This window comes from Balaenoptera borealis, assembly GCF_965194805.1.
Source record: "Balaenoptera borealis genome assembly, chromosome: 3".
NCBI lineage: Eukaryota > Metazoa > Chordata > Mammalia > Artiodactyla > Balaenopteridae > Balaenoptera > Balaenoptera borealis.
Genome location: NC_138866.1, coordinates 66,250,211 through 66,272,706, shown reverse-complemented (window position 1 = coordinate 66,272,706; position 22,496 = coordinate 66,250,211). Strand labels below are relative to the sequence as shown.

Here is a 22,496-nt window from a genome sequence, read left to right as displayed (position 1 = left end):
TGCAGTTCAAGAGAAGGCCATTAAATATCTTTATGGGTTTCTGAAATAAATTACTTTTAACTAAAGCTAATGAAGCCTAAATTTATATGAGAAGGTTAAAGGTGGAAAATGCCTACTGAATTAAGCAGTTGAGTAGAAATTTAGGTTTTTTCCTGTAGAGGTGGTGCTATTTTGCCTAGGTGCTTCTTCTATGACAGCTGGTCCAAATGGAATATTGTTTTTTCAACAATATTCCTTAAAGGTAATGAGAGACCTGTATTTCCATTTTGCTTTCAACAATTTGCCCTAAAAAAAATAAACTAACATCTCTGACTCCGTATTTCCTTATCTAGAAATGGGATTAATAATAACTTCACTGCCAACCTCATGGCAGTTGTGAAACCTGAACAGGATAATGTGTGTAAAAATGCTTTGGAATCTTTCAGATATAAGATATAAGATTCAGTAAGTAGTAAGAATTGTACAGATTATGGTCTAATGGAGATTCTATGAAGATATTTTTAGAGATAAATACTGTAGAATTCTCTGCAGCATTGACTTGGATTGTTTCCAAAGATTCTAATAATTACTATGTATTATATTTTTCCTGGGGTGTAGATAACTATATACGTGTGCAGTATGATTAGTTGAATGCTTCATATGTACTGAATCATCTTTCATAAACTGGGCTGATTTACAACTATGCAGTTAGCTGTTATTTAGAGTGTCACTGGAAAATTCTTGTTTGTGTTACTTTTTATTTATACAATATGTACAAAAAATTGCTTTCTTCATATCTGTATCCACTCTGTAATGACCTATATAGGAAAAGAATCTGAAAAAGAGTGGCTATATGTATATGTATAACTGATTCACTTTGCTATACAGCAGACACTAACACAACATTGTAAATGAACTATACTCCAATAAAAATTAATTAAAGAAAATAAAAAATCCACACACATACAAAAAGAAGTAAGTTCAGTTGTTACTAAGAAAAACAGATCTTGGTTTGTGATGTAAAGAGAGTCTTCAATTCACTGCCTCCATGTCCCTATTCTCTAGCATCTGATACTATAATCTTATTTTATGGGGTTTGATAATTAATATTATAAAAATTAATAAATTATCAGTGCTCAAATAACATTTAACTCTTGACAAATGTTCAGAATACACAAAGGACTTGATTTCTTAACAAAATATGCATATTTTTTCATATGGCAAAAAAGAATTGCCCTTTTATGTCAATTATATTTCAATTAAAAAAAAAAAAGAGAGGGACTTCCCTGGTGGCACAGTGGTTAAGAATCTGCCTGTCAATGCAGGGGACATGGGTTTGAGCCCTGGTCTGGGAAGATCCCACATGCCACAGCGCAACTAAGCCCCTGCGCCACAACTACTGAGCTCTAGAGCCCGCGAGCCACAACTACTGAAGCTGGCACGCCTAGATCCCGAGCTCCGCAACAAGAGAAGCCACTGCAATGAGAAGCCCGTGCAACACAATGAAGAGTGGCCCCCGCTCGATGCAACTAGAGAAAGCCCGCACGCAGCAACGAAGGCCCAACGCAGACAAAAACAATAAATAAAAAGAGAATCGCCTATAAGAAACCATACATTGACTATATTCTTATTTTTTTAATATTTCAATCTTTTCTTTGTGGATTACACATTTTTTAAAAATTTATTTTGCTTATTTGTTTATTTATTTGGCTGTGTGGGGTCTTTAGTTGCAGTGTGAGGGGTCTTTGTTGAGGCGTCCGGGATCTTTTGTTGATGCACAGGCTTCTCTCTACTTGTGGTGTGCGTGTTTTTCCTCTCTCTGGTTGTGGTGTGTGGGCTCCAGAGTGCATGGACTCTGTAGTTTGCACATGTGGGCTCTCTTGTTGAGGGTGTGAGCTCAGTAGTTGTGGCGGGTGGGCTTAGCTGCCCCACGGCATGTGGGATCTTAGTTCCCCAACCAGGGATCAAACCTGCGTCCCCTGCATTGGGAGGCAGATTCTTTACCACTGGACCACCAGGGAAGACCCTTTGACTATATTCTTATTGAAGTCTGGGTTACTGAGTAGTATTAGTTATCTATTGCTGTGTAACCAATTACCATGAACTTGGTGCCTTAAAACAACACATTTATTATCTCACAGTTTCTGTGAGTCAGAACTCTGGACACAATGTAACAGAGTCCTTTGCTTCGTGATCTCTCACAAGGCTGCAATCAAGGGGTCAGCCAAGGCTTGAGTCTCATTTGAAAACTCAACTGGTAAGGATCAACTTCCAGTCTGACGTGGTTGCTGGCAGAATTCAGTTCCTTGCAGGCTGTTTTCCTGAGAACCTCAGTTCTTTGCTGGCTGTCAGTCAGCTGTTCCTTTCCACATGGCCTTCTCCATAGGCAGTTTACAACATGGCAGCTTGCTTCATCAGAGCCAGCCAGGAGGTCTCCTAGAAAGCTAGAAGTTACAATCTTATGTAAAGTAATCACAGAAGTGACATCCTATCACCTTTGTTGTTTTCTATTGGTTAGAACAAGTTACGTGTCCTGCTCACACTCAAGGGGAGGGGATTACACAAGGGTGTGAATGCCAAGAGACAAGGATCATTTTGGCTATCTCAGAGTCTGTTGGAAAAGAACTGATTACTTTGACATATGACATAAGCTACAAAGAGAGACGCCCACTAAGAAATTGTACTCAATTAATTCTATAATCCAGAAGGAACTGGTGGGAATGGCTTAATAGAATTTTCCAGTTAGCAATAGAGTATCACAAACAAATAAAGGTAAACTACTAAGCACATTACTTTTTATTTACTATTCTGCTCTTTCTCCAGTGCTGTCAGCTATGAAATGAGATAGCCTACATCAGACCCTGGAAAAGTGCTAAAGAGTTGTACTTCAGAAAAATGTTAGAGGAAAATACAATCATATATATATATACATATATATATGTTTTAGCAGCGAATGGTATATTTCAGCAGCAAATGGTGTTGATTTTGCTATATTGATAAATGATTCTATTAAAAATGGCATTTTCAACAGCACATGCCAGCATGTTACCCCACAAAAATAGCTCGAGTTAAATAAAATAGTAATTCTTGGATATGATTAGAAATTCACAAAAGAGATTCAGTGTGGCATTAATGTAATAAGGTTGTTGACTTTGAGTAATTGACAAAACTTCACCAGGTAATTGAAAGAGCTCTTTGTATTCTTAACAAGTCAAAACAGCAGCTATTAAACAATTTAGGACAATTATGCACAAAATGAACATTTTCTGTGTAAAAACATTTTTATCTGTTTTGAAGACTAGCAAAGACTGGAAAGCCTAAGATTAGTAATTATCACTTCAGTGTTTGGATTGTTGAGTTATAGTAGTGGATGGCCTCTACGACTGAGAATAAGTTCCTTAGCCTGAATGGGTGGTCAGGAAAATCCTATTTTGTTTTTATTTTTAAGCTGCAGAAGAAGATGCCATGGAAAATGGACCCAAATACTGCCTGTAAGGTTGGTTGGTATGAACTGGAGCATTTCCAGCAGCTTAAGAGTTGTGTGGAAGGCTGAAGACAAAGATACACTTCATATTTTTAAGTTTGCCAGTCTATCTTAGAGCACATTGATATTGTAACCCTTAATGTCAGTATTTCTGCTCTATTGCTCTAAATCAGACTATATTTTGAGACATTAGAGTGATTTGGTAGGAGTTCTTCACTTATATAAAAGGACTGAATAAATTTTGTGCCTGCAAAAATTTATTATGACATATCATGTGTAATATCTATGGTTAATAAATCCTAAATAGAAAAGGTCAATAAATGAATTGACAAGATTTGGTACTACAATGCCAAGTAGACTAAGATATTATGTAAGCCACATGGTTATAGAGGACATTCTCACATTGTGGTTGCAGCTTAAAACAGGCAAAAATCTACATTATTTCCTTTTTCCTGAGGAAAATAGAACTTCACATTAGCTGAAGTGTAGGTTTGGTATCTTGACGGGGCTCTGCTTTGTCATTGTCCTTGGAATGTTCTCTAAAGTGCACAGGAAAATTCTCTTCTGAGTACAGAATGAAGTAATGTTTTAGCAAAGTCTTGTAGAAACTTATGTCTTCTCATCTCTAGTATGCAACTGAAGGGTAGGAAGGACACGGCTGAAAAAACATAGGTTTGGTACTTGGAGAAAATGAAATAAAAAAGCAAAAGCCTGGGAATACCAAGGCCCTGGGTATGACAAGTATTTGCCTGAGGTGACAAATACTTTTCCTAAATTCTGATAGTGTGGCTTCTATTTCAGGATAGGATCTTCTTTGAAGCTTTAAGCATTAAAAAGAGACTATATTCAGTTATAACATGAGCCCTTGACCTTTGTCCAAGGATTCAGTTCAATCTTATAAATCAGAAATTCAAATGTCAAATCACCCATGATTTATCCTGCTTTGGATACTGGCATTTAGAAACCCATCCCGTCTCATTCTAGAGGTGGATTTTTAGTCATTTGGAAGCGTATTCCCAGATGCCCATCCAGTCTAAGAACATACAGGTATCTCCCCCTCTTTTTGAAAGTTCACTTTATGCCACTTTGGTTTTATGAAAGGACCTACATAAGTACCTACTTTCACTAAATGAAAGAAATCTAAAGAGGATTTTTGCTTTTATGAAAAAAGGTGAAAAGTGAAAATAGCACTCAGCATTTGTTTTACAGCGAGTGGCTATGGAGGCAGTGGCCCCCTGAGCAGCGAGAGTGGCATCCCAAGCTCCTTCTCCGGGAACTATACTCAGCATCTCAGCATCAAGCTACCATAGCTTTGAGCTGTGTCTGTGAGCATCTGTGCTTTATCTTGATTTATTTTGTGCATCTGTTAGTAAGATGTGTCCTAAGATGATTGCTTCTTTGCCTTACACCATTTCAGCTTACAAAAGGTTTCATAGGAACTCTCTGTACATACATTTGCTTTGTGTAATTTTAAAAAATAAGAATGAGGAGCTTCTTTGACAGGACTACTTTATGTGAGCTGAGGTACTGAAAGGCCAGCAAAGTCTTCAATATGGGAAAATCCACAAACTTTCTAGACCAGGTTTCCTACAGAGAGACTGGCTCATTGGGAAGCTATTCTCCTAAGCAGAATTACTCTGTATTTTAATGTGAACATTTGTATTAGATGTAGATAAAGCCAGTTTCATGCTTAGTCATGAATAGAGAGATTTGGAAACAAATCACACTATGGGGCAAAGTAGGGTCAATGAATGGGGTTGTCATTTAGACAAGTCCATAGATGGGGTGGGGTTTTCTTTTCAGCGAGCCCTTTGAACAGGATGAGAGGTTCGGTTGGGGACAGTCACCTTAAACTGAAGGAACTAGCACTAGTTTTCGAGCTTTATTTAGAATATTCAACAGAGACTGGAAACTGTCCACAACACCTTATTCTTCCTTAGTGAGTTGAGCAAAGGAATGAAACACTGAGGCAGTCCTGAGGCTTATGGGCAGGGAATAAGGCAGGGTCCTCATTTGTGGGTATATGAACTTTCAGTGAGTCCTTGGTCACCTGAGGATATAAATATATACATACATATATGGATATATATATGGATATATATGTATTTTAGGGAGGGTAATCTAGCAGATACAAATACTTCCTTTCTAGAAAACAGTGTAAGATATTACCCTACACATAGGAGACATACAAAACAATCCTCTTTGTTTTGATCAGTATTTGTAAAATTCTCTCAGGGTGGTAGAAACTTAATCTTGATAAGTACAGATTCCACCATAGATACCAGGGTTGTGTCTATGTAGTGTCCAGATGTCCACATGGTGATGTGAATTTAATCCTCAAGGTCCTTATCTATCCATACCAGCATCCATTGTGATGCCACACACTTAACCATGAAGATTGTTGCCAAGTCTTGACCATTTTCTTGACGTTAAGCTCTCTTTAAGGATCAGCTTTCTCTCAGCCAGTCCTGTGGCTCTTTGTAGGGGGCAAACCCTATGACGCTGCCTCAGGCTGTCTGCCTAAACACAACACTCAACCATTTTCATTCTGTGGTCCTGCCACTACACTGAGTTCTATCTGGGAATGGGGGCATTGATTTTGTTGTTCTTACATCCCCCAAACTGATTTGGGGCTTTCCTGTTCCCCTTCCTCACTGGGGCTGAATCTTGGGGGAGAGGTAGTAAAAGTTATGGGGTTCCTTCTTAGGAGCTGTAATAGGCACAGATTATTCTCACTTCAAATGAAAGAAATCCTAACCAACAGTGGTTTAAACAATTAATTATCTCACACAACAAGAGGTCTGGAGACACAGGCCAGGACTGGCATAGCAGCTTCACTATATAACCAGGAATTCATCTTCCTGCCATACTTCCACTTTGTTGCCCTCAGCTATTGGCTTTTGTCATTGTGTTTGTCACTATTGTGCTTGTCATGTCTGAATGACATGGGGAAGGGCTATATGAGGTACAAGGAATTATAGGGGGAAAATCTTCTATAAATGTTACAAAATATATCTCACCATGGTTACAAGTACACAGAAACCCACCCACATTAGGCCAAGGTAGAAAGAGAATTTGTTGGTTGGATGTAAGCGTATCTCATGGACCTAAGGGTAGGAAGTATAGCTGAACTTCACTGTGGACCAGAAGCAGGAACTGGAAAGCTGTTATGAATCAGTACAGCTGTTGTCCCTTCCTTTTCTGGGCACATGATCTCTTATGGTCTGCTTTAGTTTTCTTTCTTGGCATTGGCTTTTTCTACTGCTCTGTGTACAAAGTAGAAAATGGTCACTTTAGCCTTATCAGTTCAAAGGCAAACTAAGATTGAGTAGCATCTCTTATGTTTTAAGTTCTCTGGGGAAAGAATATGATTGGTCCAATTTTGGTGGTATGTCAATCTTTAATCCAATCAGTGACCATGGGGATGGGGTCAAATGACATAGCAGTTCTTAGGAACTAAGGGAGAATACTCTTGAGAAGGGGCCATGGGTGTGTGTGTGTGTGTGTGTGTGTGGCAGTGGTGGTTGGAGAAGAAACAATGGACAGCTCTACTACTCTCTTGATACCCTAATCTGCTGAAGGATAAATCAAATTAACCATTCATTCATTCTACAGACATTGGTCTCACTTGTTCTTCCCCTTATGCTCTCTCTCAGAGGGTCAGTACCGCTCATCTAGTTGCCTACATTATAAATTCTGTACAACCCAATAAGCAACACAATAGCTAACATTTATTGAATATGTGTACTATGTGATAGGCATTCGGTGTGCATTATTTTAAATTCAACCGCATAACAACTCTACAAATAGGTATTATCTATTTTATAGATAAGCAAAGTGAAATTTAGAGACGTTAAGTCAAGCTTTCAACATCTCTTTCGGATTATTGCAGTAACCTCCTGTCTCCCTGCCTCTGATCTGACCCCTCCTATCCTTTTTCTGCCTGTCAATCATAGTGGTATTTCTAAAACACAAATCTGATCGTGCTGCTTTCCTGCTTAAAACCCTTCTATGGTTCCCTCAGGATAAAGTCCAAATTCCTTTGCATGATGTATAAAGCCTTTCATGATCTGGGTAGCTATCACCCTACCAATCTCTATCCTCATCTCTTTCAGTCTTGCACCTCACAGTCTATCCTCAAGCCACACAGATTATTTTCAGTTCTTAACAATTCATTTCTTACTTCTGCACAACAACACTGTAGCCATTCTCCCTGCTGACTCCTACACATTACCCACACGCAGGATTAAGCTTAGATGTTACCCTATTCAGAAGCCTTCTCTGATTGAATTCAGTGCTCCTCCTTTATAATTTTGTATCACTCAGTGATTTTCTCCTATACTTATCACACCATACTGTAATTGTTTGTTAACTTATTCTGTCTCTTACACTGGATTGTAAAGTCATTGAGTGGAAAGATTATGTCAGGTTTAGTATTGAAAACCCTAAGATTAGGGTAGTGCTTGGTGCATAATAGTTGCTCAATAAATATTTGTTAAATGAATGAATCTTTGGTAGAATTCTGGAAGAACTCGAAAAGCTACCTGGAGAGAAAGAGATATTCAGTATTTCTTGTTTAGAAAATGGATTATTCTGACAGCTATTTCCCTTTAGCCCTATTTTTTTGGCTTATAATTTATAAAAATTGAGCAGATGCAAATTTAAAAATTGATAAAATTAACTGTGAAAGCACATCACAAAATAATAAAATAAGAAAGTGATATAAAACAATAAGTAAGAGTGTTAAACCTAATGTAAGAAGACGAAAGCTGAATGAAGTGACAAAGTTGTGAGACTGGGGGAGAAAAAGCAAGGAACTGAAAATTCTTTTCACTGCTTACTAAATTGAATGTGTATTGCTGGTAATATTTCATTTAATTCTTACAATAATTCTTTGAGGTTGATATGTTATGCCTGTATTAAAACTAAGGAAATGAAAGATCAGATTAGAGCAAAATAAACGGAATGATTACACAAGAAACTCTCTACAGATAAGCACATAAAAGAAATGAAAATCAACCTTAGAAAATATTGTGGAGAATATGCGAAGGTAAACCACTCTACACCCTAAATGATTCTTTTGCTGGGTCTGGGTTCCTGTATCAGCTTTCCAGCTTTCTCTCCTAAAGCGATTTCCTTCACTCTCACCTTCTTTGAATATAGGGATATGTCCTTCCTTTTACCTGGATGAATTCCATCTCCTTCCTCAAGCTTTGTCTCACTTAAGTTGCTTCTTGAGTGAAATTTGCTTCATTAGACTCGCTTTCTGATTTAGTTAAACTTTTTCGACCCTAGCAAAGCACCCCGACTTCTCTCTCAAGAGAATTATCAGCAACACAGCAGTAAATGTCAACACAAAGCCGACTATTACTGTAGATCACTCAGGGGGAAAAAAAAAGATAAAATCCTTAACAGTGGCAGCGTTTAAGTGACTATATTCTGCGCTGTGACAACGCCTGGAGTCATTTTTAACTTCCACCATTTCCTACTTCTCAGTTGGGTCAGTTTTCTAAACTTTCTAAGTCTCAGTTTTCTTACCTATGAAAAGAGGATGCTAGTAAGAGTCTCCTACCTACCTACTCCAGAACTTCTGTGAGGGCCAAATTAGAGGAGGTACGTGAAAATGCTTCACAAACATTTGGTAAAACGCTGTAAGATGTTTGTACCTGGCTACAGACGAGATCACGACAAGTTGTATTCCTGGGTTGAAGAAACTCAAAGGAGGCTAGTCGTTAAGGAGAGGAAGCCGAGCGTTGCCATGTGACGTCATCACCCAGCGCTTGCCGCGACGGTTTCCGGGTTGGGCTCAAGGCAGCATTCTGCGTCATGGGGACTTGGCAGCGTTTGCTGCTTTTTCGGGGAGCGTCGCTTCGGGGCTACGGCGGGGCCTATGTGCCGCTTGGGGGAAGCCGAGTGTTGGTTTGGGGGCGCCAGGTCCGTGGTGCTGCAGAGCAGGTGGAGGCGGGCGGGTCCGAGACGCTGGGGCGCCAGGGCTGCGGGTGCTCTGCAATTGCCTCTTGCCGAGGACTCGCTTCAGTACCTCGTGGGCACCCGCCCACTTGGCGGCTCAGTGAGACCCCAGTTCTGGACGTCCCCACTTTCCAGGCGGGCCCCCAGTGTGACCAGGCCGAGGCTTAGAGGGGCGTAAAATGGTTAGAACATGGATGTGTGACTTGCACTTGCTTTCTTAGTGTTGGTTTATTTAGAAAATAGGTTAAAGAGAAGGAAAACACGTGGAGGATTTAACTCCGGAAAGAGGCAGCTTATTTACTTTCCATTTTTAACGTCTGCGTATCCTGGCAAATAAATTTCAGTTTAAACGATGTGTCTCTGCAATTGTGATCAATAGCAATAGGTAAATAACACTAAAGGCCTAAATAGTGGAGATGAGCAGAATTAGAGTAGAAAAGAAAGCCCTGTTAATTGCAAATACCGAATTGTTTTTACTTTTACAGCGTGATAATGGAGATGGCTTGTTTTAAAACTGTTTTTTTTTTCTTCTTAAGTTCTCTGGTGCTGAGAGTGAGACCCTAAAACAAAGAAGAACACAAATCATGTCTCGAGGACTTCCAAAGCAGAAACCAATAGACGGTGTTAAGCAAGTTATAGTTGTGGCTTCTGGAAAGGGTGGAGTTGGAAAGTCTACTACAGCAGGTATTATAGGATATTAATTCTCATCTTGATTAGGACTTTATGCCAACTGGCAAGTGCACAATATTAAAATTATAGTTTTGTTCTTAAAAAAGTATTTGTGAAGTTCCTAACAGCTGCTTCCTTAGGATGAGGAGTTGGTAGTGATTGGAGCTTAGATTTTGGAGTTAGACAAAACTAGATAGGTAGTCAGGTCTTTGACTCCTTAACTGAGGAAAAGGTGGTCAGGTTGCCCATCACATCTTCAGTTTACTTAACTGTAAAATGGCAATGATTATAATCTTTTTCATAGGATGGTTATGCAAATTAATTAAACAAGCTAACTACTTAGCCCACTGTCTCATACATAGTAAGTACTCAATATTTGGTTGCTGTTATTATTATTATTAAACATTTAGTAAGTTTAACACTAAATTTATTTCTGTTCTTTGATGTTCTTTTCTAGTCTTTTTCAGTGTACATATAGCTAAGTAGTTGCAATGAGATTGTTTACATTATTGTGGCTTATTTTCATTTAACCATAATATAATTTTCAGCATTTATAAAGTCAACATAGGTCTAATATTTGAAAATGTTTAAATTATTTAAAATATCTTTTAAGCTTTGTATCTTTTATATTATACTGGAACAGAGAATTTTTTTTTTGGTGGCTTTTTAAAATTGATTATAGATTTCATTGTGACTGAAATGCTGCTTTCAGAACCCATAAAAGAAGTGCCCCCAGAAATAGAAGAGTTACCATCCAAGACTAATGACCAGGTATTCCCAGATGTTTTCAAAAGGAACTTTTTATTTCTAACAAAAATTTTCAGTGTAATAATGTAAAAAGGTAACTCCCCTCCTCCCAATTCAACTCAACAGAGGCAGCTTGTATTATTAATTTGGAGTCATAAAGCTCTCAAGTCTTATTGTTGTCTCATTTAAAATTTTCAGTCATTTTAATAGGAATGGCTTAATTCAGGTCTTATCCAACCTATCTTTTTTGCAGTTGATTTAAAAGTAACCATCCTTATTATATTTCATTTTGTTAATTTTGGCACAGTTCTACACTGTTAAAGATCTTTTATGTATTTATGTATGTATCTTTTTTTTAGCTTTTGACTCAAATTTCTGCATTTTTTTTTTTTACTTGAAGTGTAGCTGATGTACAATATTATATAAGTTTCAGGTGTACAACATAGTTTACAATTTTTAAAGGTTATAGCCCATTTATAGTTATTATAAAATATTGGATATATTCCCTGTGTTGTACAATATTTCCTTGTTGCTTATTTATTTTATACATAGTAGTTTGTACCTCTTAATTACCTACTCCATCTTGCCCCGCCCCCCCTAAGATCTCTAAAACTTTTTTTTTTTTTTTTCCCTCAGATAGTAACCTAAAGTTGGGGCATATATGTACCTTAAAATTCCTTAGTTCCATTGAAACCAATGACATTTTCAAATAAAAAGGGCCAGGTACAGAGTTCTGTGACTTTCACTAGAGATCTTGTGTCTTGACTCAAAGCCATATTTGGTAATTCCTAAATGCAGCAGTTTTATAGTTGTACAACCAGCTACAAATCCAACTGTATAGTGTTATTAGCTCAGTTTTTTCCCATTTTGACCTGAATGTAATTGTGGAAGAGTTTTTCAGATGTTTTGAAGAAATTAAGATTTACTAAGTATTGTAGTTATGATAGACCCCTAATATACTATTTGATAGATACTATATTATTATTAAAAATAATTAGTTAGTGATTGTTCTTAATGAATTTATGCTATATCCTACACATTTTGGCTTTCTTTCCTAAGGACCTACAATCCACCTATTTGGTATTTTGTTTTTAAAATTTTGAAGCTCTTAGTTTTGGGTTCTAGAATCCACCTCTACTTGTGTTTTGAAAATTCAGAGTACATTTACCTGTATTCAGTGGTGTGAGTCCTTTTGCAAGCTCTGTGTTTACTTGGACTGGTTAAAGATGGAAAGTGTTTTCATGATAATAGCCATAAGTTCTTTGGGTTTTGTGCAATATAATTTGTTGGGTCTGTAGGCTAGCACTTGTTTAAAACAAATTGTTTATTGTTTTTGGTTGTAAGATCGTCTGTTACCATGGAATGTGACAGCAGTTAGACAGGAAAATATATGAGAAAATGTACAGTGTTTGACACATAAGTGCTTCAGTAAATGTCCCTTCCTTGCTTTTTTTTCTTTGTTAGCATCATACCACTTGTCCCAAATAATTGGCCTATATGGTTTCATAACAGCTCTATCTGCATACATAAGCCTTAGAAATAGATTATTTCTATGTTGGTGTTCTATTTCTTTCCATTATATGTATTTATTCCTGTTCCAAACTATCTCAGAATACTTCCTATTTGAATATGTGTGCCGGAGATATTTTGGATTAAAATGATGACATTTGATTAATACAGACATGCTCTGTGATTCTATTGTGTAAATGCAGAAAGACCCTCACATTAAAATGAATTACTCTCTAAAAGTTTCTGCCTAAAAGTTGGATTATGTTTAACCTGAAATTCAGAATTATTTTATAATTTATAAAAATTAATTTGTCAAGTGCCGTGCCTTAGGCATAATACTTTAATACATATAGTATTTGATTTAATTCTCACAACAGTTATGAAATAGGACCTCATTTTATAGAGGAAGAAACAGGCTTGGGGTAAAATATTCTACTCAAGATTATAAAACAGAGAGTGGTGAAACTGGGGTTTGAACCCGGTCTTCCTTGAAAGTTTATGCTCTTAAATACTTTAAAGGAAACAATATCGGCGTCATTTATAACACTGTTCTGTAAGGAATTGTGATCCACAGTATGAGGGTCTATTTATTTATCAGTTTTGGGAATGTGTTACTTTTGGACCTCTTTTTCATCTCAGATGTAGCATATCCTTATTGCTGGGCTAAAGGTGGTTTTGGGGACTACTGCTTTCCCCCTTTATGTCTTTGGGATTCACTAACAATAGGCACTTTTGGGAAAATGTTTCACTGCCTTGCCTTTTACCTTCCTCTCTTCCCTCTGCTCACTGGTCCAACCTTTCATTTACGTGGGTATTTGTGAGTTAGATATTTGGAATTCCTGCATTACCAGCATTTATTTTTAAAAAGCAATAGGATCACATCCTTTTTTATTTATTAAAAAGTAGGTAATTTTTCTGCAAAATATATTTTTGAAAATAATTGAATGATATATACCATTAACATCATTTTAAAAAAACTTGGATTATTTAAACACAATTGTAACAGATGATAAATGGATTATTTAAAGTGATAATTTTGGGGCAGGCATCTACTGTTTATGTTGAAATGTTACTTTCTTTTTTGTGTTTTTTACTTTCTGTATTCTCTTCATGTCCTTGTTTTTTGTAATGGAGATATATTAAAACTTTATTTGCCTTGGTTGTTACATTGAACATATTAAAAGACAAAATGAGTTTTAGTAGAAGGAAAGTTACTAAATTTAATTACTTTTTTGTTTCTTACAGTGAACCTTGCACTTGCTTTATCAGCGAATGATTCGGTAGGTGTTTATTAATAGAAATACTAATTTATTAAAATGTTTTTTAAGGCAATGATTAAGAGCATACTGATGTTTTTCATTTACTCTGTCTGGCATATAGTGTAGCTCTAGTCATTTGCATGTCTTTAAGGAACTCAAAAATCTTCCATAAGTACTGGTTATATTTAATAATGATGATGAAAATGGAAGGGGACCACTAGTCAAGGAATTCAGGCAGCCTCTAGAAGCTAGAGAAGGCAAGGAAATGGCTTTTTCCTTAGAGCCTCCAAAAGGTATGTAATCCTCTCAGCACCTTAATTCTAGCTCATTGAAACCTATTTGGAACTTCTGCGATAACTTCTTACAGTAGGAGTAGGAAACTGATACAGGAAGTCAATTTTCTTAGTTCTTAAATTTCTGAAGATGTATTTATTTTGCCCTAATATATGATGGTTTGACTAGATGTAGAATTCCAGGTTTACAATAATTTCCTCTCTGAACCTTGAAAACAATATTCCATTTTCTTCTAACATGCTAATGAGATGTCTGATGCTAGTCTGGTTCATATTGCTGTGTAATAACCTGTGTTTTTCCCTTTAAAGCTTTCAAGAGTTTTCTTTATGTCTTTTAAGTTTAGAAATGTCACAAATATGTGTCTGGGTGTTGGCTTTACATTTTTTTACCTGTTTGGAAATTGGCCAAGCAGTACAAGGCTTGAGTCTTTTTCAGCTTAGGGAAAATTTCTTCACTGATTACTTTTTGTAATGTGTTTGTTCTTTCTCCAGAAACCTATTAGGTAGATATTGACCCTTCGTGCTTGTTAATATTTTTCTCATATTTTCCATCTCTTTGTCTTTTGCTCTGTGTTTTGGAAGATGTCTTAGACCATTTTCCACACTGCTATATTGGGTTGTAGTTGTTATTTAGCCCTTCCAATTTTTATTTTTAATTTGGAAATGATATTTTTTCCAGTTTTCCAGAACTGTTTTATTTTCCAATTGCTATCCACTTAAAAAAAAAAAAAAAGGTTGCACCATTCGTTTGAGTCTCTCTGAGGATGCTAATTAGAATTAATAAAAAATGTTCCTTTTAATGATCTCTATTTACTTAGCATGGTGGTTCTTATAATGTGGTCCTCAGACCAGCAGAATCAGCACCACCTGGGAACTTGTTAAACATACAAAATCTTGAGTCCCAGACCTCCTGAATCAGAAACCCTGAAGGTGGAGTCCTATAGTCTGTGTTTTAATCAGCCCTCTAGATAATTTTGATGCATGCTAAAGTTTCAGAACCATGGATGTAGAGTTTTTTAAAACTCTAAATTGCTAATGGCATCCTTTTTTGTTTTCCAGTGTGATTATATTTTTAATTTAGTTTTAAGCTATTTTTTCTCTTGTTTCAATGGGAATTTGGAAGAGAGATATTCATGTATGATTAGGCAACCTTATTGAAATAAAAGCCAGTAATATATTTTTTTTCTTGGCTGCGCCCTGCAGCATGCGGGATCTTAGTTCCCCAACCAGGGATCGAACCGTTGCCCCCTGGAGTGGAAACTCAGAGTCCTAACCACTGGACCGCAAGGGAAGTCCCGCCAGTAATACTTTTTAAAAAATAGTTTTTATTAGAGTACTTAGTTATCTTGGAGAAGGGACCCCATCTTCCTTAAAGAAGGGAGGAAACTCCAACGGATGAGAAGTAAATAAATTCATAGGTGTGGGGATCTTTTAATTTGGTTATCATTTCAGCCAAAGCTTTGATTCTTAAGACAATACGAAGTAACTATATAGAAGCGATCAAAGGATGAAAAGAATAGTTAAAAAGGGGTTGATTCCTTCATGTTAGATGTTGCTAGTTTTGATGAGATGGTAGCTCAGATTTTTTTTTTTTTCTTTTTTCTTTTTTTTTCCCTTTCAGGGAGTAGGGATGGTCAGCTTCATATTTAATCCTTTAGATGTATGACAGGGAAATTGGCAACAAGGAAGGAAAAGCAATGTTTTTCCCTGGGCCACTTTTTCAGAAAGCATTTTAGTGTCCTTTAAGTGTTTTTTAATATGTTTGTAAAATCTACTTTAGGAAGGGCTTAAGTATTCTGTTATCTGGATGAAGGTTTTTTTTTTTTTTCATTTCTTGATATTTTGTAGCAAAGTTAATTTAGAAATTAAAAAGAAGAAAGCCAGGAAATTTGAGCAGCGTGCTATGGAACTCAAAGATAATCTGACATAATCCAGTGTTTTACAGTTGGCTCCTGTCTTGTCCCCTTAATTTATACATACTTAGGAAAGATCACTTTTATACAGCATGTATACTTGATTAATAGTGTTTTTGATTTGGGAGCAGCATGTTTGGCTTAAATTGTGATCTGCCAGAGGACTGCCTGTGTATAGAAAAGAAAATAAATCATATATAAATATATGATTTATATGTATCTGGCATAGTCTTATAATCTGTATTGCCCAACTTAAGATGTTATTAATATTACATTTAGAGGACATGTTTGGTCTTTAGGGAAAACTCAAGGTTCCTCCAAGCCCTTCTCATTGCCTGAGCTGATATATATAGATGGCTTATGTCCAAGGACATTTATGGGGACATGGTACTAGGGTATGTTGCTTTATGGACTGAAAACCTCCAGTTAGGATGGTGTCTTTGGAACTGATCTAGTGATTCATTCCCATGGAGTCTTAATTCCCTGGAGCTTATATTGTAAGAGGGGTCTCTGACCTGCTTACCCTTAGGTCAACTTTTGTTTTTTTTACATCTTTATTGGAGTATAATTGCTTTACAATGTCGTGTTAGTTTCTGCTGTATAACAAAGTGAATCGACTACATGTATACATATATCCGCATATCCCCTCCTTCTTGAGCCTCCCTCCCACCCTCCCTATACCACCCCTCTATGTGGTCACAAAGCACCGAGGTGATCTCGCACTAGCTGTCTATTGTACATTTGGTAGTGTATATATGTCAGTGCTACCCTCTCACTTCATCCCAGCTTCGCCTCCCCCCCCAACCCACCCCTCCCCACCCCGCTCTGTCCTCAAGTCCACTCTCTATATCTGTGTCTTTATTCCTGTCCTGCCCCTAGGTTCATCAGAACCATTTTTAAAAAAAAATTCCATATATATGTGTTAGCATACGGTATTTGTTTTTCTCTTTCTGACGTACTTCACTCTGTATGACAGACTCTAGGTCCATCCACCTCACTACAAATAACTCAATTTCGTTTCTTTTTATGGGTGAGTAATATTCCATTGTATATATGTGCCACATCTTCTTTATCCATTCATCAGTTGATGGACAGTTAGGTTGCTTCCATGTCCTTAGGCCAACTTTGCCAAAGACCTTGCTAATTCTTTTCTCCTATCTTCCTTGGGTTGGTGCTTGCCCCTTTTCAGCATTGGAGTGGGAAGATCTAATAAGATTAATTTGTTGGTCTAGGGGAAACAGGTCCAGGAAGTTATTCATTTTACTTTTAATGTTGGCCTTATGATCTCTAAACTGGGTTATGTAAACCCCAAGGGGTACACAAGATAGGCCATTGGAATATGGAAGGGAAATTTATGTTTTCTTTTTTTTTTTTTTGAATATTTGAATTTTATTTTATTGTTTTTATACAGCAGGTTCTTACTAGTTATCGATTTTATACACATCAGTGTATACATGTCAATCCCAATCTCCCCATTCATCCCACCACCACCCCCACCCCCTGCCACTTTCCCCCCTTGGTGTCCATATGTTTGTTCTCTACATCTGTGTCTCTATTTCTGCCTTCAAACCGGTTCATCTGTACCATTTTTCTAGATTCCACATATATGCATTAATATACGATATTTGTTTTTCTCTTTCTGACTTACTTCACTCTGTATGACAGTCTCTGGATCCATCCACGTCTCTACAAATGACCCAATTTCGTTCCGTTTAATGGCCGAATAATATTCTATTATATATGTACCACATCTTCTTTATCCATTCGTCTGTCAGTGGGCATTTAGGTTGCTTCCATGACATGGCTATTGTAAATAGTGCTGCAATGAACACTGGGGTGCAAGTGTCTTTTTGAATTATGGTTTTCTCTGGGTATATGCCCAGTAGTGGGATTGCTGGCTCATATGGTAATTCTATCTTTAGTTTTTTAAGGCACCTCCATACTGTTCTCCATAGTGGCTGTATCAATTTACATTCCCACCAACAGTGCAAGAGAGTTCCCTTTTCTCCACACCCTCTCCAGCATTTGTTGTTTGTAGATATTTTGATGATGCCCATTCTAATGGGTGTGAGGTGATACCTCACTGTAGTTTTGATTTGCATTTCTCTAATAATTCGTGATGTTGAGCAGCTTTTCATGTGCTTCTTGGCCATCTGTATGTCTTCTTTGGAGAAATGTCTATTTAGGTCTTCTGCCCATTTTTGGATTGGGTTGTTTGTTTTTTTAATATTGAACTACATGAGCTGTTTATATATTTTGGAGATTAATCCTTTGTCCATTGATTCGTTTGCAAATATTTTCTCCCATTCTGAGGGTTGTCTTTTCGTCTTGTTTATGCTTTCCTTTGCTGTGCAAAAGCTTTTAAGTTTCATTAGGTCCCATTTGTTTATTTTTGTTTTTACTTCCATGACTCTAGGAGTTGGATCAAAAAAGATCTTGCTGTGATTTATGTCAAAGAGTGTTCTTCCATGTTTTCCTCTAAGAGTTTTATAGTGTCTGGTCTTACATTTAGGTCTTTAATCCATTTTGAGTTTATTTTTGTGTATGGTGTTAGGGAGTGTTCTAATTTCATTCTTTTACATGTAGCTGTCCAATTTTCCCAGCACCACTTATTGAAGAGGCTGTCTTTTCTCCATTGTATATCCTTGCCTCCTTTGTCATAGATTAGTTGACCATATGTGCGTGTGTTTATCTCTGGGCTTTCTATCTTGTTCCATTGATCTATATTTCTGTTTTTTTGTGCCATATTGTCTTGATTACTGTAGCTTTGTAGTATAGTCTGAAGTCAGGGAGTCTGATTCCTCCAACTCCGTGTTTTTCCCTCAAGACTGCTTTGGCTATTTGGGGTCTTTTGTGTCTCCATACAAATTTTAAGATCTTTGTTCTAGTTCTGTAAAAAATGCCACTGGTAATTTGATAGGGATTGCATTGAATCTGCAGATTGCTTTGGGTAGTATAATCATTTTCACAATGTTGATTCTTCCAATCCAAGAACATGGTATATCTCTCCATCTGTTTGTGTCATCTTTGATTTCTTTCATCAGTGTCTTATAGTTTTCTGAGTACAGGTCTTTTACCTCCTTAGGTAGGTTTATTCCTAGGTATTTTATTCTTTTTGTTGCAATGGTGAATGGGATTGTTTCCTTAATTTCTCCTTCTGATTTTCCGTTGTTAGTGTATAGCAATGCAAGAGATTTCTGTGCATTAATTTTGTATCCTGCAACTTTACCAAATTCACTGATTAGCTCTAGTAGTTTTCTGGTGGCATCTTTAGGATTCTCTAGGTATAGTATCATGTCAGCTGCAAACAGTGACAGTTTTACTTCTTCTTTTCCAATTTGTATTCCTTTTATTTCTTTTTCTTCTCTGATTGCTGTGGCTAGGACTTCCAAAACTATGTTGAATAATAGTGGTGAGAGTGGACATCCTGGTCTTTTTCCTGATCTTAGAGGAAGTGCTTTTGATTTCTGCATCGAATCTGAATGAGATCCTTGCTGGGTAGAGTAATCCTGGATGTAGGTTTTTCCCTTTCATCACTTTAAATATGTCCTGCCACTCCCTTCTGGCTTGTAGAGTTTCTGCTGAGAAATCTGCTGTTAACCTTATGGGAGTTCCCTTGTATGTTATTTGTTGTTTTTCCCTTGTTGCTTTCAATAATTTTCCTTTCTCTTTAATTTTTGTCAATTTGATTACTGTGTGTTTCGACATGTTTCTCCTTGGGTTTACTGCCCAAGTATACCAGTATACTGCCTGGGACTCTCTGCGCTTCCTGGACTTGGGTGGCTATTTCCTTTCCCATGTTAGGGAATTTTTCGAGTATAATCTCTTCAAATATTTTCTCGGGTCCTTTCTCTTTCTCTCCTCCTTCTGGGTCCCCTATATTGCGAATGTTATTGCCTTTAATGTTGTCCCAGAGGTCTCTTATGCTGTCTTCATTTCTTTTCATTCTTTTTTCTTTATTTTGTTCCATGACAGTGAATTCCACCATTCTGTCTTGCAGGTCACTTCCTCGTTCTTTTGCCCCAGTTATTCTGCTATTGATTCCTTCTAGTGTATTTTTCATTTCAGTTATTGTATTGCTCATCTCTTTTTGTTCTTTAATTCTTCTGGGTCTTTGTTAAACATTTCTTGCATCTTCTCGATCTTTGCCTCCGTTCTGTTTCCGAGGTCCTGGATCATCTTCACTATCATTGTTCTGAATCCTTTTTCTGGAAGGTTGCCTATCTCCACTTCATTTAGTTGTTTTTCTGGGGTTTTATCGTGTTCCTTCATCTGGTACATAGTCCTCTGCCTTTTCATTTTGTTTATCTTTTGTGAATGTGGTTTTCATTCCACAGGCTGCAGAATTGTAGTTCTTCTTGCTTCTGCTGTCTGCCCTCTGGTGGATGAGGCTATCTAAGAGGCAAGCTTCCTGATGGGAGGGACTGGTCGTGGGTAGAGCTGGGTGTTGATCTGGTTCGCATAGCTCAGTAAAACTTTAATCTGCTTGTCTGCTGATGGGTGGGGCTGGGTTCCCACCCTGTTGGTTGTTTGGCCTGGGGCGACCCAGCACTGGAGCCTACCTGGCTCTTTTGTGGGGCTAATGGCGGACTCCAGGAGGGCTCACACAAGGGGTACTTCCCAGAACTTCTGCTGCCAGTGTCCTTGTCTCCGAGGTGAGCCACAGCCTCTTCCGCCTCTGCAGGAGACCCTCCAACACTAGCAGGTAGGTCTGGTTCTGTCTCCTGTGGGATCACTGCTCCTTCCCCTGGGTCCCGATGCACACACTACTTTGTGTGTGCCCTCCAAGAGTGGAGTCTCTGTTTCCCCCAGTCCTGTCAAAGTCCTGCAATCAAATCCCCCTAGCCTTCCAAGTCTGATTCTCTAGGAATTCCTCCTCCCATTGCCAGACCCCCAGCTTGAGAAGCCATATGTGGGGCTCAGAACCTTCACTCTAGTGGGTGGACTTCTGTGGTATAAGTGTTCTCCAGTTTGTGAGTCACCCACCCAGAGGTTATGGGATTTAATTTTATTGTGATTGCGCCCCTCCTACCATCTCACTGTGGCTTCTCCTTTGTCTTTGGATGTGGGGTATCTTTTTTGGTGAGTTCTAGTGTCTTCCTGTCGATAATTGTTTAGCAGTTAGTTGTGATTCCAGTGCTCTCGCAAGAGGGAGTGAGCACACGTGGAAATTTTTCTTTTTTCTTTTTATTTATTTTTATCTTTTAAAATTTGTTTTTTATATACTTATTAATTTATACTAAATTAGTATAGTAGCTCTAATAAAAAATATCAACGGATATCTTAACATATATTGAGGTTGTATACCTAAACATTTTTTACTGATTGGGGTGCATGATCAAAAAAGTTTGGATGTCACTGGCCTAGGCTAAAGGAATTTCTGGGCTGGATCATACTCCAGTTCAAAAGAAGACTACTTTGTAGATGGAGGTAAAGGCCTTATAGGAATAGGGTGTGGGTTTTCCTTGCCTTTTCCTTGCCCTTTGTACTTTTCTTTGAGGATGTAGAAGGTAGTATTGCAGAGTAGAATTTGGGATTATGTCATGTGTGCCATGCATCTAAATATTATATCCCGTGGTATGTTGGAGCTGGCTCATGCTTGTTCTGAGAGCTGATTGTTAAATTTTCAAGAATTTTGCAAACCAGTTGATATTATGTTGTTAGCTTGAAATAGGCCATGGTGGGAGTATTTAAACCATAGAAATCGGCAAATACTGAAAATTAGACTCCCCTCCTCACCTTGGGCCATTGTTAAACATTTACTGGCATACCCACCGATCATACATATTGACAGTCATATATTTTAGTTTTTCTTTTTTCTGTCTTCTTAACCACCTTTATTATGGATCTCATTTTTCTACAGTGTAAATTTAATAAACACTGAGAAGAGCACTGAAGCTGGAGAGGGAAAGGTAAAGGTCACCAGAAATGACTGATAAGCTCTGTGAGATTCCTAAGTCAATTTATTTCTGTTCATTTTAGTTCAACAGACATTCACTGAGTGCCTCTAACACTCATTGCCAGACACCCTGGGTATAAAGAAAAGTAAACATGCCTACTAAGACTACATTCACAAAACAGTGTTTTGTGTGTGTATATATAATCATATAAGTGTATATATCTCTGTGTATGTCTGTGTTTGTGTATTTTGGTGGTTTATAGCTGAATTAGGTTTAATAATAGTTTCTCCTGTGAGTAAGTGTAAATTAAAGCAACACTTAATAAGATTTTATTGTGCTTTATAACAGAGTAGACACACTGTGTACTCTTAAAGTTTTTATAATCTAGTAAAGACAAGAGGAAGATAAATGTCTTAAAATGATGAGCTGTGTTCAAGGTCAAATATAATAGTGTTTCTGTCTAAGCTGACTAACTTTTATTCCAGAGAAAAGCAGTCTTTTTTCATAGAGCATGTTCGTGAACATAATTGTATTTGCCTCTCACAGAACCCTGTAATGCAGTGCACTTAGTATTTATCAGTTTTACAGTCTTTATTGATTCTGCCCTATCCTTGTCACATTTCATCAGCCAGCAAATAAACTTTTTTAGTCTCTGCAATATTTTTCCAATATGTATCTTTCTATTTTCACTGTTCCCACTCTAATTAAGGGTCACATTACTTCTTTTTGGCTCATTCATTCAATTATACCTCAGACAGTTATTGAGTGCCTAC

The 22,496-nt window shown here is 37.4% G+C and overlaps 1 protein-coding gene across 4 annotated transcripts in view; it reads left to right on the top strand.

The window, feature by feature from the left end:
- NUBPL (NUBP iron-sulfur cluster assembly factor, mitochondrial) overlaps window positions 1–22,496 on the top strand; it is a 438,815-nt gene that overhangs the window by 83,532 nt on the left and 332,787 nt on the right. For 2 of the 4 annotated variants that reach the window (XM_082384182.1, XM_082384185.1), the window contains exons 1-3: window positions 9,271–9,397; window positions 9,970–10,117; window positions 13,604–13,638. In XM_082384182.1, coding sequence (XP_082240308.1) covers window positions 9,290–9,397; window positions 9,970–10,117; window positions 13,604–13,638 — 291 coding nt within the window. In that variant the 5' untranslated portion in view covers window positions 9,271–9,289. Of the gene's footprint in view, window positions 1–9,270; window positions 9,398–9,969; window positions 10,118–13,603; window positions 13,639–22,496 lie in introns of those variants that run through there. The other 2 variants (XM_082384184.1, XM_082384183.1) reach the window with 1 other exon arrangement.